At 38.2% G+C, this 16,301-nt stretch overlaps 1 protein-coding gene across 1 annotated transcript; it reads left to right on the top strand.

Moving 5' to 3' along the window:
* Positions 1–11,436: 11,436 nt before the first annotated feature.
* LOC115631830 (sialin-like) lies at positions 11,437–13,111 on the top strand. The gene has a single exon (XM_030528668.1). The coding sequence runs from the start codon at positions 11,468–11,470 to the stop codon at positions 13,061–13,063; it is 1,596 nt and encodes a 531-aa protein (XP_030384528.1). The 5' UTR covers positions 11,437–11,467; the 3' UTR covers positions 13,064–13,111.
* The last annotated feature ends 3,190 nt before the right edge of the window (positions 13,112–16,301 follow it).

Raw genomic sequence — 16,301 nt, 5'->3', positions numbered from 1 at the left:
AGACGAGGCGGCATCTTCATTGGCCCAAGAGGCGAGCCGGCGGCCTTGGCCAATAAAGCGACGCAGGCAGACAGCAGAAGCAGCAACAACAATAACTATAGCCAACAACTGATATGCTGATATGCTCATGCATGTTGGCCAGCTTTTGGCCTGAGCTGCTGACTTTGAGGTTTATTCTTAAATCCGATTCAATTAAAATGCAACCAACTTGCATATGCAATGCAATTTAATTAACGTCATGTGCTGCATTGCACTGCTCTACTTGGGGATTTTTGTTTACTGCGTCTTTTAAGCCCATGCTTCAGCCCCGGCCCCGGCCCCGGCCTCGACCACGGCCACAGCCTCCTCTACGCCCATCCATATACCCATAAAGCATATAAATATCCACTCAGCCGTGCCATGCATGGCAGCATATCCTTCACTTCATTATGCAACAATTATGCAGAGCAAAGCATGCGTTTAATCTTTTTACTGAACATGCGTGTGTGTGCGTGTTCAGGTCTGCAAATGCATTTGTATGTACGTGTATGTGTGTGTAAGCATTTTCCCTCCGATTTAATACGCATTTAAATGCAAATTTTGTTATGATTTTTCTCCCCCTTTATACGAGTACGCAATCATCTACGTGAAGAAATCTTCAGGTTTTAATAATATTTATGCCGGCCATTGCAATTTAAACTGTTTACACATGAAAGCTCTGAACAATTTTGTAAATACATATGCATTATAAGTAAGTACATACCTAAATATATGTACATAGTATGTGATATTTTAAATGCAGAAACAACAACAACTACTTTGGCATTGACATGCAATGCATTGAGACGAAAATGTATATGAATTAATTTGCAATGGAATGAAAGAAATCGCTTTGCGTACCCGACGACTTTATTATCAGATGCCGTGTTAATTGCCACGCCCACCCGCACTACTGGAAGAAGCGCAATCGCCCACAATAACCTCAACCAGCGAACTCATAAACTTCAAATCAAATGAAATTTGTGGATGGGAAGCACGCAAATAAAACGCTCGAACAACTTTGACCGCCCCCTGCAGCCACGCCCACTATGCGAGTACGCACATATTTACGAGTGTGTTTGTGCATTTGTGTGTTGCTTTGTAAGTATGACCAACTGCGAACAGCCGTTTTTATGAAATCGTCAACAACTTTATTTGTTTTCAATCGCCATATTTTTCCACAACTTTTTGTAGCGCCGAGATACAAGGACGGGCCTTGTCTATGCTTCAACTGTCTCGCATCTATTCGATTCAAACTAGTTCAGTCGCAGTTGAATTGGGCGAACTAGGTCTGTGCTGTGATTTAAAATGCCCTTCAATAGAATTTTCCATAGAATTATAGTCGACTTGTTTGCCTATTACCAGTTACATAAGAGTACATATATGTGTGTTTTTTTCTTTTTCAATGACAAGTGGGCAATGTTTTGATTTTACTTTCCATTTTATTGCCACAAAGCATTTCAATAACCAACATTGTTTGCAGTTAATTTATAAGCGAATAAACTCAATGAGTTTGATTGAACACAGAAGTATCGGCGCATAGAAAATTAGAAAAAATGCTTATTACAAAAATAGGGCTACCATAGACGACCATCATATGGAAAGCCCTCTCGGCTCAATTCTTAAACGCAATCGTCCAACTTTTTTCAGATAGGGATAGGTTAGGGATCAAAAAATATATTTAGTTCCTATTTAAGATAAATTAGTGCAGCCAATACCTATTCGCAGCTCAGAGAACAAGGCAGGGAAAGGGGTAACCATATAATAGACCCTCACCATCCTTTCTTGAGAGAGTAAAGTCATCAATTTTTGATTACCATAAGGGCATTAATTTTTGATTACCATAAAGGCATTAATTTTAGATTACCATAACAAGTCTATTATTTTGATAAATACTTAACCTACTTACTCAGCCTACACCATGAATACACCTTAAGAGAACTCTATTTGTTCTGCAGTCCCACCGCTTTAGTGTGTTTATTTGTTTACTTTTTAACATATCTCTTAGAAAATTAGAAAATTAGATAGTATACACAATATTTCCACCCGATGACTCGACGTAGAACGCTGTCTCGCCTTGTCGTTTTATATCTAAATAGCAACTAGTCTTAGGTCGACTGACTATGGATTTAAGCCGGATTAGGAATCAAATGAAGAGAACCCTATAAGTCAAACGAATTCAAATTACTCAGCAAAGTTTCTTTGGAACTCAGAAACCTAGTTCATATAAAGCAGAACTGAGCCTTGCACAACTCGAGGAACCCGACAATTTTTTGGCTGTTCGACTAACCAATTGCCTCCTGCCGCCCGCTTTCCTGCCTGCTAGACGGACTGTCCTTTTTTATTAGTTGAGCCAGCTTGCGTTGAATTGATTTGTTGTTATTGTTGTTGTTATCAAGTGGGCAGCTAGATGAATGGATGGCTGGATGGATGGATGGATGGATGGATGTGGTGTTTGTGTGTGTGTGCGTTTGAGGATGCATGAAGCCTGGCAAATGGAACGTGGCGTGTCATCAAAATTGAAAATAAAAGCGACATCTGCGCTGTCAACAAATAAATCAGCAGACAATTTCATTATTTGACAGTAAACGCGATAAACTGTACCAAAATCGAGCCAACGTGACCTAAGTTGGTGACATCGCGATGTCGTGGGTGGCTGACTGAGTAAACAGCTGCCTTGGAAGAAGGAGTAGCCTCTCTAGCCTCTCCTGGCAGTAGCAGCTGCTTCGAATTGAAGGGGCGCCTGTTGACAAAGACACTAGCACACACTCACACCAACACCAACACCAACACTAGATATAGTCACACAGATTTCTGGCAAGTTTTTTGAAGTTGGCACCGTGCACACAATTAGCAGCTTCCTCTTGACTTGTTTTATTAATTGAGCTGCAAAAGTTGCCGAGCCGCTGAGCGCAAAACTATTGCCTTACCCAAGGCGAAATTGCCGCACCTAAGCGAAATTTTTGGGTTGAAGGAGACGCAGACACGACACACGACACAATGCCAGGAGCAAATCAGGAGGATGGGATTTGGGGAAAGGGACCGACACGACGGCACAGACATACTCGTATGGGATGGGCAGACAGACAGCCAGCTAGTCAGACACGCACAACAGGAACGTATGGAAATCTGAATATGTGGCGTGCAGACACAAAAGTTGGTCATAAAAGGCACGGAGAAAGCTCTAAGGTGTGGGAGAGGATGATGATTGGGGTTTGGGCTAGGGTGTGGGTGGGCGACCGCAGCAAATGAAAGTGGCGGCTGGCTAGGATTGGAGGTGTGTTGGTGAAGGGTCTGGGGTATATACTATAGTATACGAGAGTACGAATGTACATATACTTGTATGTTGTTGGAATGCTCGAATAAAATTTCATTAAATACACCAACAGACATCTACACAAGTGCACGCAATTATGGTAAGACAGTTAAGTTTTTGATTGTGGGAATCACGCATGAGTACGCACAACAAAACACACAAACACTCGCAGAGACCTGCAATTACAAATACTATACTCGCACCCACACATGCAGGAGACTTTTTCTACAACTTTAACTTGTGCACTCGAAGACAGCAAATTTCGTTCGTTGTGGTTTTTAGTTTAACAATTGCCTCAATTTATGTTGTAAAGTTCGCTCTCAACTTTGCCAAGTATTGTTCACATATAGTACGAGTATACCATATAGTATAGTATGTACGAGTACGAGTGCATTGTAAATGCGTAGCTATATTAGAGTGGTATTGGAATACTACAGATATAGTGTCTTCTTTCGGCTCTACTCATAATGAATGTCAGCCAAATATACAGCGTTATTTCTATGTTTTAATTTCAACCGTGCCGCCAAGTTTTAAAGTTTTCCAATTAACCTCATTAATTGTCCTTTAAAATGCAGACATGGGCGTCTACAGGGCGAGTAACTTATTTTTAATACAAGACTTAAATAGCAGTTGGGCACTGCAAATAAATTTTGTATCACACACAAATTAACGCAGACAAGACAGACAATTTACAAGACAGACAATTTAACGACAAATGTTACATATCTTTTGTCAATAGTCGGGGTAATGGGGATATCTAAAAACTCACAACTTATGTTCACAAATATATGGAATATAGCAGCTTCCATCTATTTTCAATAATAAAAGCTATATTTTGTTCATCCATTTACGTTCAAGTAGTAATTTTGGTGTTTTACTAAAATCTTTCTGATATTTAAAATAATTGATTTCCAGTTCCCAGCATTTTGAATACTTTATTATTAATAATTCTGATCAATACAATCCAGTTTTTAGAACATATTTAGATTTTAAAAGTTGTAAAGCAATAAAAATATTTAAGGAATTAAGGACTATCGCACTAATTGTAAAACAATTCTTTAAACATTATTGGAGGAGAATCGAACAGCTTATCTTTATCTTATCTTTATTTAAATGTAACATTTGACAAAATTTAACAGCAAATGTTAAATTTAAATTAAAACTAAATGTTTAAGCTAATATGTTCGATTCTCCTGCAACAAACATGTTAATCGAATGCAATGGTATTGGCCGAAATATCTTTTCATATTTTAGAATAATTTATTTAAATTAATTCTAATTAATTAATTAATTAATCTTAACAGAAACAGTCCCACCCTGTTATAAAATTTTAAAGGAAAATTCCTCTTGCTATTTCAAAACGAATTATACTTATATTATACTCATAATCATCAAAAAAAAAAATTTAAATTTAAATATAAATAACTCTTTAATAAATTTAAGTTTCTAAGAGGAGAACTTATCAATATTATAACCGCCACGATCGAACCCGAATCAGATTTGAGTATACAAAAAAAACACGACCAGTCTAATGTAGGCACTCAAATGAATTTGTATGGGAGCCTGGGTCTTGTAGCTCTGGGTTTTCCACAGTCAAATACGCATGTAATAAATTTCAATGCCTTGTCGTTTAATTAATGATAACAAATGGGGTGGAGCGACTCAGACACATGGGTGTGTGTGTGTGTGTGTGTGCGTATGTGAACCCGCTCCTCATGCCTGATATTTCACTTACAAAGCACACATACCCGTACATACTCGTATGTATGTACATAGTAAGGGAATATGTATGCGTTACAAGCACATGTGTTCAACCGCCTTTGTCGTTAATTCAATTTAACAAATATTGACATATGCTAATTCATATAAATGTTTGTCGAGCGCACGCATCTTAGTCGGGAAGCGGGCGACAACAGCGATAATTGATTGTAAAAATGGCAATGAGCCGTATTAAAACGCAATTATTTGCAGCAGGCATTAAGCGGCGGCAGTTAGCATAGCATTTAAATGCCATAAGCTTCACTCGAAGGCATCCGAGGCAACGAAGGCAACGAGACGTAGGCGGTAGATATAGAACTATATGGCTGTCAATTAAACATTTATCATATTTAATGATGATGACATAGCTAAATCTGCTTTCTAATGTTTATCGTTTACGAGTAGTGAAGGAATACTGAGCTATTAATATTATAAATTCTTATCACTGATTACAAGCTCTAAGAAACAAAAGCTGAAGAACAATTGCTAATTGTTGGGAATTTTTATTCGTAGAAAGCAAGCTAAATGATCTCAAATAGGTATTAATTATTGGGAATTTTTATTAGAAAGCATGCTAGCTAAGCAACATGATTTCAAAAGTGTTTACAGGCGGTTCCGATTGCATACTTCGAACCATCCATCTACTTGTATCGTTGCATTGCTTAGAACATCTCGAATCAATTCAAGTTCAGCTGATTTCCGTATAATGTACAACTTTCTCAACAACTCTTAATTGAAATAGATATTGTTAAGAGACCCGCTATTGAAATGGCTTAATTCTCATCCAAAGAAGTAGAAAGCAAAGTTGCGATACAAATATATTTCTCATTACTTCTCATTACAAGTTACAAATCAAAATGTTAAAAGAAAATCTTAAATATATGGATAGAATTTAAAAATAAATAGGTATTTTAACTTTTACTAAAGATATTATCAACATTCTTATTATAATGAGGTGAGATATCGAAAGCATTGAAAGCAGTCCTAGTGACCGCTTTGTCACTTGACAACTTCAGTCCTAATTCAGTTCTTCAGAATTAAATAATTGTAATTCAATTCTAAGCTTTTAAAATGAGCTATCAAGTAGCAGTTGTAGTTGCATACAAGTATTTGCATAACTTCAGTCCTAAGTTTAGTTCTCCGGACTAAAATAAAAGGCCTCTAGTACCTAACTCATTTTCTTAATGAGTGTTTGGACGTCAATTGACTCTTGGTTGCAATTAATTTCCAAGCTTTTAAAAGGATCTACCAAGTAGTAGTTGGAGTTTTTGCACATTTCTTTAGAATAGTCCTCACAAATAAAAAGAAATATTAAATGGAAGCGTCTTCTTAATCATTTGCCAAGACCGAGCACTATTTTTCGTAAACGTTAATCATTCGCAAATCTCGACCCTTGTCAAAATCAGTTAAAGTGATGAGCTGTTGTTGTGTTTTCTCCGTAAACCGTGCCGTACCTGCAATTATCACTAATGGCACCTGAAACGGTATCTCTCACTCTCATTATGGTCTCTGTTGCTTTGATGTTTTGACAATATGTAGCCATTACATAGTTTGATTTGTTGCCCATTCTCAGGATATTGTGTGCCCAAGTCCTTGTCAGGCTACCTCATTCACACACCTTCTCAGCAAATCAAACAAATGCACAAGTTTTGTTGTTTGTCCCTTTACGAGCATACGAGTAGGAATGTGTGTAGATGTACGTTTTGTGTCCACACAGACATGTAACAAAATCTTTTCAAGCTTCCAACTCATCCGTTTATATTTTGCAGGCTGGGCAGCAATCAAAGTTCTTGCCATGTCGTGATCCACCTCATCCACCTCGTCCAGCCCATACAGCTCTTCCTGCCTCGCTTTTTCACCCCCAAAACATCAACGGCATCTGAAGTTGATGGCCAGCACATAATGGCAGACTAATGACAATAATCGCCTCACTTTTTGCCCAGCAACGCACCGATATAAACCCGCACACACACACACATACACACATAGTGGCACACACAATCATACACACCCATTGAAAGCTTTGTGAGCAGTTGGAAAATTTATGGCCAAGGGCAGCAGCAGCGGACCATCAATGGCGGCTTAGTTGAGAGCGAGAGCGAGAAGGAGCACAGGAAGAAGGGAGTCTTCTGCTCAGCGGGACATTCGATTTATAAATGAGCCGTGCGTTGTGCTTATATGAAAAATATGTTAAATTAATGTGCCATAAAGCAAATGCGACGACAGCTGTGTGGGCAGAAAGGGGAGGGGATGGCAAAGGGGAAGTAGTAGGAGCTTAACGTTGCTTAACGAGGCCAGCAGCCACTGACTTGGTAGCAACTGCCAAGGTCACTACCCGTGCCTTAGCGGAGTATAAAAGGCAATGCCAAGCACTCACTTTATTAAATTTAAAATCAACTTTGTGCTTTGTGCGAGTCGCGCATTCGTGTTCATATGCTTTGCATGTCACACAGACAGGCCTTATACTTGTAGTAGTGAGTTGTTCATAAACACACACACACACACACACATACACGAACATATATATTTAGTTACATATGTATAGTCAAACACGTGCGGCGGTCGGATATGCGGCGTGCGCCATTATTGCGCCATTAAATTTGTAAGTCAAGCATTTTAATATTTGGGGCAAACAATGAAAACGAACCTACTGCACTGCACTGACGGCTACTGTTCCTACTTCATGGTGCATAGCATTGCATGCATAATACAGTGGAGCGTGCCTAAGCTGATCACCAAGTGTTTTCAGCAACCTAGTGTGGATAAAATTATTATCTTTATAAGCCAATAAGCTAAGGGCTCCATCTGCAATAACTGTTGCATTAGATAATATAACGAAGGTACAAACGGAATCATAAGGCTATGCTTATTGGGATCATATTTCGCTATATCACTATAAACAATAACTTGTTTTTTATTTTTTTTTAATCAGAAGCAAGAGACTGCGCGATCAAAACATAGTCTGCTTTTAGCAAAGGAGCATCTACCTAACAAATATTGTGGCTTAATGTACGAGTATAAATCAGACGATCAGACGTTTGCTTCGTCTACTTCCTCTATTTTTTATTTAAAATATATTGTAAATTATAATTTATTTAAAATAGAATAGCATTCAAAAGTTAAGCTAACCTAGCACAGACCTTCTTCTGATATTGACGAACAAACAAACGGTTGGAAAAGCGAATACTTTATCTATTCCCACTAATTAAAGATTTGTAATAATCAATTATTAAGATCAATTATATTTTATAATTTATCGATACATTTTTAAAATGAAGGAGAAGATGTGTACTTTATAAAAACTGTATACATAAGATTAGAAATTATTTACTAACAAGTTTGGTGGCTGAAGATGAAGCTGCCTCACTTAAGATCTCACATAGAAATCTATAGAGCAAAACTAAGCAGCTGATCATATCTATATCTATCTATCTATATATTTAAAAATGGAAGTATGTATGTTCCCTATAAACTCCGAAGCCGCTAAAACGATCACATTTTGTGGCAATATTTAAAATAGTGCCGTGGTTGATCCTGTGAAGTTTCATGGCGACTGGATAAACAGAATTTATTTCGATTTATCTAATTATTTTCGAGAATTTTGTTTTTCTCCAGAAATTACTCCATTAATAGAATTTTTCAATATTCCTTTCTTCTATTTTTTTTTTATTTAATTTTTTCTTTTCCTTTTCCAATAGGAATATAATGAATTCTGTTCACAGCGAATCAATAGACCTATAGGAATGTCTAATAGGACATAAAAACAATCAAGTACTTATATATAAAATATAATTAAACATGCAAAACCGATAAATCCAAGTTTTGTAGAAAACAGATGGCTTCCTAAAGCTAACATTTGTGCGCTAGTATTATATAAAATTTCAACAAAAAAAACTGGCCCTTAAACATTTAAGTACTTCTGCTACCATCGTTAGTTTAAATGTAAGCTCCTCCACTCAAATCCATGAGTATTGATTTTGTTAATTGTAGCAGCAAATTTCAATACTCACATTATAAGCTGATCATAACTTTATAAATTTAGTCTGGACCACCATGCCTAAGGAGGTTAGGTGCGGACCCAGTGGGCAGAGTCCTTACTGTATTATATGAGCACAAACACGCACGCAAGCTGCCACCAGACATGCAAAAGCGCGCGTTCGCGTTTTTATTATAACAATAACAAACAGCAACAACAAGAAACATAAGAACAAGAACAGTAACAACACTAACAACAATGGCAATGGCAACAGCAACGCCAAAGCAGCAAAAGCAGCAAAAGGAGCAAAAAAGGAGGCAGGCGATGTCAACGACGACGGCAGCGCAAAAGATATGCAATTTCGCATATGTACTTATATCCTAGCGACATGAAAAGGATCAATTGTGGCAAAACGAATTGCATACGAATGTGGGGCACCCTTCACTGCACCGCCAGCTCCAGAAGGTCCTTCAGCCAGGGGCTTTCAGCTCCCGGCGCTCATTTCGCTCGTTTCGTTCGCTTTGCTGACTCGCAGTCAGTCGTTCAGCTCTCGAAGCAAAACGACAAAGTAATCCCGGATTTGCATTTTATCGGAATGTGGCTATGCTTCTGCCGCTGATGCTGATGCTGATGCCGATGCTGCGCTGGCTCTGGAGACACACTTATACACACGCACACACACACACACACACACGTTGCACACACACATACACACACTGACACACTCGCATAGCCGTAAGTCAGTCATTTGCATGCGTCGCATATTTGTCGTTACAACAGCCAACTGTTTGTTATGCAATTGTAGTCAGGAGTTGTAGTCCTCTCAGTGTGTGTGTGTGTGTGTGTGTGTGTGTGTGTGTGTGTGCAAGTCTTTTTGTTTGTTTGTTTGCGCGTTTGTTTGCCAACGTTGGCAGCTAGACTCGGGCCAAGGCAGCGCCCAGCTTATTCATATTACATAAACTAACTGCTCGCGTCTTGCGTAACGAATTGAAATTGCAGCAGTCGTCGAGCTGTACGAGTTGTTGCAGTAGTCAGTAACAGCAAGGCGCACCAGTAGCTGTCGCAGTAACAGGAACAGAAGCGGAAATAGTTGTCGACTAGGCCAGCAAAGTGGAAAAACCAAAATGCGCTTTTTACCAACAAAAACAAAAGCATAAAGACAGTCAACTCGGTCACTAGTAACAGAAGAAGCAAACAGACAAAAATAAAGTTCAACGCAATTCACATTCAACATTGTCTTCCGTATCCTTGCAGAAGCGTGTCCTTTAGTGTCTGGCGTCTGTTGACATTTGTAATAAAGTTTTGAGTCGATTATATTGTAGAAAATCGAATCCAACACCACTGATACACAAAAATAATTTGATGCTTACTGTGTACAGAGCATAGGAGCTTAGCTTAACAATGCGAGGCTTTAAAATATAAAATATTATTAACTGCGCTCTATGTACAATTTAAGCAGTTTTTATATTTGTAAAATTACTTTTTAATATTACAAGTCTTCGCTTGGGGTAATCTGAGCGTATAAGAAGTTAAACTTGATTAGAAAGCCTAAGTATTGAAGCTTCTAAGCAATTACAAATATTATAATTCTGATATACAACAGAATTTAAAAAACCAGCAATATTTTTATGATTTTGTAATAAGATAAATACTTTACAAAATTATTATTTTTGAGCAAAAAATAATGATTGTTTTTTAAGTTTTTTTCCTTTTTTTTGTTTTTGATCAAAAATAAAGGTTATGTTGTATAGTAATTGTCCCTGCCATTTTCATAGGGAAGAAGGAAAAAAGTTTATACATATATATATATATATAAGCCAAGACGAACCCCTGTAGTAAGTTTTGGGCTAAAGAAAAACTTCCTTAAAAAATATGTTGAGGCACAGTAAAAATCAGAATTAATTATTAAATTTAAACTTTTTAATCATAGTGAATATGAATAGATAATCATATTAAAAGACATTGGAAAATTATTCGCTTTGTCAAGGTTTAAACAAAAAACAAACAAAGTAATCATTATTTACGGTACCTGTCTTTAAGGAGAATTATGAAGAGGTGAACTCGAATAGTCTTGTAATTTAATTTTAAAATAAATTCAATGATATAAATGCATATTTATTTGCACCGCCTATTGCGACTTATTGAGAACAGAGCGGACATAAAAATAATTATTGGATCAAATGCAATTGAAATTAGTTGACCATTTCACACTAATTTCTTGTGAAACTAATTTTTGATGAAATCGTTTGCACTTTAACATGCCATGCCAAAATATCGTGTCGAATTAGAAAATGTATTCAACGTATATTGTTTTACAATGGGAACAGCCTAAATAGTTTCAGTTTATAAGCAATTGTAGAGCTGTGCGTTTATCTTATGAACTACGAGTCGATATCGGAATGGTGCGTAAGTCCTGGAATGTGCCACAAAATATTATATTGAGTGCCCCCGAAAGCTTAGCCGGAGCATCACAGATAGACATTGAACATTCCCAGTCTGATTCGAGCAAGCTCTTGAGGCCCCCGCTTTGGGGCTCAGTGCGCCTCACATATTCGATATGTGCCTTCATCTCGATGACCTTGCATGTGGCCATGCGCAATATGCTGGGCCTGGTGGTGCTGCGAATGGTTCACCCGAGATCTGAGGATGAGTTACAGCTGCTGTCCAATGCTACTAATAGAAATGTTACTGCAAGAGACGCTCTTTGTGAAAGTGGTAGCGCTCTGAACGAGACAGATGTTCAAAATATAAGAACGGGAGATTTGGTTTGGACTCGCGCCCAAGAGCTCATATTTCCGGGCACCTTCTACTATGGCTATATTTTAGCATTGCCGCTGGCTGGCCATCTGTCCGACAGAATGGGCGGCAAGCTATTGTTCATCAATTCTCTCACATTACAATCGCTGACGTATCTGGCTCTTCCTCCTATGGCACATCTAAGCTTCAGTGCGGCCGTGGCGAATCTTGTGGTGTCCGGATTCTTGGCAGGCTGTGGCAATCCGCCGCTGTATCAACTTTTCACTGTCTGGGCACATCCCACGGAACGGACTTCGTTGCTATCATTCGCCTACAGCGGACTCACAGTCGGCACTATGCTCATCTATCCTGTGGCCAATTTTCTCTCGCGCTATGGCTGGGAGACGCCTTTCTACGTGCTTGGCAGCATATCCCTTTGCTTTGGGATTGCCTGTTGCTGGCTCATTTACAATACTTTGGATGACCACCCGCGGCTATCGGCCAAGGAGAAGGCTTATTTACAATCAGAACTGGCCGGTCGAATTTGTCCAACGAGTATCCCTTGGCGCGCTGTCCTTACCTCCATTCCGGTTCATGCATTTGTCCTGACTCACGCATTCAACAATTACGGCTATATAATGCTCGCTCTCCTCATGCCACGAATCTTGCACGAATCGATGAATTTCAAGCTCAAGGATGTTGGTGTTTTAGCGACCGCACCCTATTTAGGCAGCCTGATCTCCAAAGTGGTCTGCATTGGCCTTTGCAGCTATGCGGAGAGGCATGTGCGTGCCCGTCTGAATAGCTTGCGTCGATATTTGTTCAGCATCTGCATTATCATAGCAATTGGTTGTATTTCTGGCATTATCTATGCGAGTTGTGAGCAAAAAATACTGGTCGTTGTGCTTTTCGTAATACTGGGTGGAGTCTCCGATCTTGGCTACAACGGTGGCTATTGGCCCACACTGTTATATTTCGCGCCCTCCTTTACTGGCCTAATTCTGGGCCTAGCCAACTGCTTTGCACACATATGTGGCGCTATGGCTCCATATGTAGTCACAGCGATGGTAAAAACGGGCACCAAGTCGGAGTGGAATACTGTATTGGTGACCCTGATTGGAGCCTATGGCTTGGCTATGATTGTATTCGGCACCTGTGGCAGCTCAACCCTACAGTCATGGGATCCACGAAGCCAACAAAAACCAAACAAAACAGAAAATAAATCCAAGCCGAAAAAGGACGTTTTTCGAATTATTTAGAGCTTTTGCAATTTATTAACTAATTTAAATAAATGTTGTTTGACTGAATTTGCATATTTACTATTATAATTTTATGCTATTCATGTGATGAACAATTATTATTATAATAATTTTTTTATTCGGAGAATATTAAATAGATTAGTTACCGAACGCATTTCTAAGCCATTCATTTAATTTGTACAAATAGTTTCCAGAGACTGCAAATAATAATTATAATTTTTCTTGTTTTTCTTAAACGAAAAAATCACTTACTGAGAGTAACTTTAAGAGCGCGAGAAATATAGAAATATTCTTCTTTGAAGATAATCTGTGTATTTTCACCATGATTAAAGAATTTGAAATTTTATTTATTTGTTCAGAATATAATGAATAACTTTGAGTTTTCATTTACAACTCAACCAATAATCATTATTTTTTGCTTACAAACAAAACACAAGTTGTAATTTTGTAAGAAATAATTGGAAAATTCATATATATTCCTAATCAGTGTATTAAAGAGGTTCATTTTGGCTCACTGACTTAAAATATATATGTATATCTTTTCGTCTTATTATCTACGAAAAATAGCAAAGTTTTATTTGTAAGCAAAGAATAAAACTCAAGACTATTCATTATTTTATTAATTTTGTTGTTTTGTTGAGTTGTATATTATAACTAAATATTACACATTTTACTCTGAGCGACGCAATAAAAAATTCATTTTGATTACTTTATAATGTTTATAATAAAACTTGCAATGATTGCAGTCCCTGGTAGTTTCGAAAAGAAGTTTTACGAAAAGAAATGTAAGCTAAGCTCCCATATCCAAATTGTAGCCTGAAGTGGGAACAAATATTACTTAAATAACCTATTCCAGCTAAAAACTATTTATAAAAGCTCACATAGCAAGCGAGCAGGTAACAAAACGCGCTTCTCTTCTTTTTTCTTTTGAAACTATTAACCTCGGCCAGTTTGGCGAAGCCATATATTTAAAAATCGTTTGCATTCGAATCATACAATTATACTTTATACAAAATAGGATATAAGCGGTATCGGCATTGTCATTTTCCCTGTCATTTATATTGGCTAGCACAGGTGTTAAGAGTCAAAGGCTGTAGGCAGTTTGAAGCTGCTAACCACTTTTTAACATTTTGGCAGCAGCTTGCGGTGCGTATGCGTCATATTTTGACATTGTGCTTCCGCTGCACAACAAAATACGCTTTTATGTATACTTCTATGTTTGTGTGTGTGTGTGCAGGCGCTTATATATAAGTGTGTAAGTAAATGGCACGTTGAAACTACATACCGCACAAAATGTGCGATTTGCCAACTACGTGACGCTTTGTTGCTGTTGGAAAAAAGTTAGCAGGCGCCCGGGAGCTGCAAGAGCCTCGGCATCATAACCAGACCAGCTCAAACACGCAGCAGCTAACACACTTAAACACACACACACACACTCAAACACACGCACAGATACAACGAGTCAGTTTTTGTAGCTGCTCGCTTTGTTGGCATTCAACTTGTCCCATTTTTTAACGTTTTGCCAAAAAACGCATTAAAATTTGTTGCACGTCTCACAAAAATGCTGCGGCGAACTGGCTCCATCCAGCATACACAGGCGAGAGTTGAACGCACCAGCAAAAAATTACAACAGCAACAACGACAAGACATCGGATACACCTAGCCAATGGCAAATGCCAAATGATGTGCCACCTTGCTGAACACGTTGCTCACGAACACACACACACACTCACACGCACACACTCACACGCACACAAACACTTACACACACGCCTGCAAGCAGCTGGCAAGCCAAAGGCTAAGTTCGATGTCGAATAGCAACGCACTGCAGTCAAATAAATTTTAGCACCACAGCAAGGTAAACAGCAGCACATAAAAACAATTGAAGAGATTTTCACACAAAAACTCCTCAGCGCCCTTAAAGGGTTCCTTTGAAAAGTGAACGAACTCGCCTTAAGCTCCAAGCTTTCATTTAAACCGGCAAACCGGCAAACTGGCTTCATGCTTGCTTACTGTACAAAATCCGTTCTCAACTATTTAAACCATGTGCAGAGTTCATTGGAGATCAATTGCCTTCATCTCTAAGCACAGCAAGGAGACGTTCGAGCACCTATTTGAAAGGCAGACAGTGGAAATTGCTAAAAGCGCCTGTGGTCAATAGTTATTCAGGCTTCTCAACGTTTCCAAACTCAAGTGGAACAAAGGATAACATTTATTTCAATTTCGGTTGATCGAATTTCCAAACGAAACTCAGAAGTATTTTGTATTCCTTAGCAGTTAGATTTAGGCCTTTAAACAAATTTGATTAGTGTGTTAAACTTATATATATATATAATAGAATGTTTGGCTAACTAAAGCCTCTTACTCCTTTCAGAAAATCAGAATAGTTCCGATTCTGTTAGATACATTCCCTTTAGAATCGTTCATCTTTTATTAAGAACGGGGTGAACAAGGGTGAACAGACATTCGACTAGGTTAGTTGGCCCTTAATTATTTGAGTTACGGATCATAAACAATATTTAACGCTTGATACCGCGAGTAACCCCAATCGTTTGAGGAAGGAGCTGATGTGATCCAGTGAGCTTATTGACCATCTTTTTCCTCAATTTGTGTTTATGTTGGTTGGCTTCTATACACCGTTTTTTTTCAAAATAGCCTACAATTGCTTCTCAGAAGCTACAGCAAAAAATGAGGGGACTTATTAGGCGCCAAGGCTTTCATCACTAGATCGCTCTATAGTGTTCTGAAGGAGCTTGATTGATCTTTAAATATATAGCCCATATATTTTCTTACCTACTAGTATACTGCCTGTCCGGAATCTGCTTGATATGTCCTGTACAATATTTTTAACCTACACTTTGAAATTTTGAAGATGCAGTTTCTTGTACCCTCCCTTCATTACACTATCCATATATTTAACAACAGGCTATCTGCCTATGTAAACATCGTTGGACTTGAAAAAGTAGTGCAACCAAACTTTTTATATGTGTGCATAGACAGCTACTTGTATTTGCTTATTTTTACAATTTGCAGGTACATTTATTTTTTGCTTTCATTCTCTCCGTTTATTTGCTATTTTATTTTTATTTAAGAGTTTGATGAAAATTAAAATTGCTTTCTAAGCTCACGTCCCACTGTCGCTCAAAAGTTGAGGCACAGATTCTGGTATGGCCATCGACATTTTCCATTACCACTGCCTTCATCTTCACCCATGCATGTTAAATGTGCAATCTTGCCA

Source organism: Scaptodrosophila lebanonensis, unplaced genomic scaffold, assembly GCF_003285725.1.
Source record: "Scaptodrosophila lebanonensis strain 11010-0011.00,11010-0021.00 unplaced genomic scaffold, SlebRS2 tig00001412-arrow-pilon, whole genome shotgun sequence".
NCBI classification, from domain to species: domain Eukaryota; kingdom Metazoa; phylum Arthropoda; class Insecta; order Diptera; family Drosophilidae; genus Scaptodrosophila; species Scaptodrosophila lebanonensis.
The sequence above is the reverse complement of the archived record's forward strand: the minus strand, read 5'-3'. Positions and strand labels throughout refer to the sequence as shown.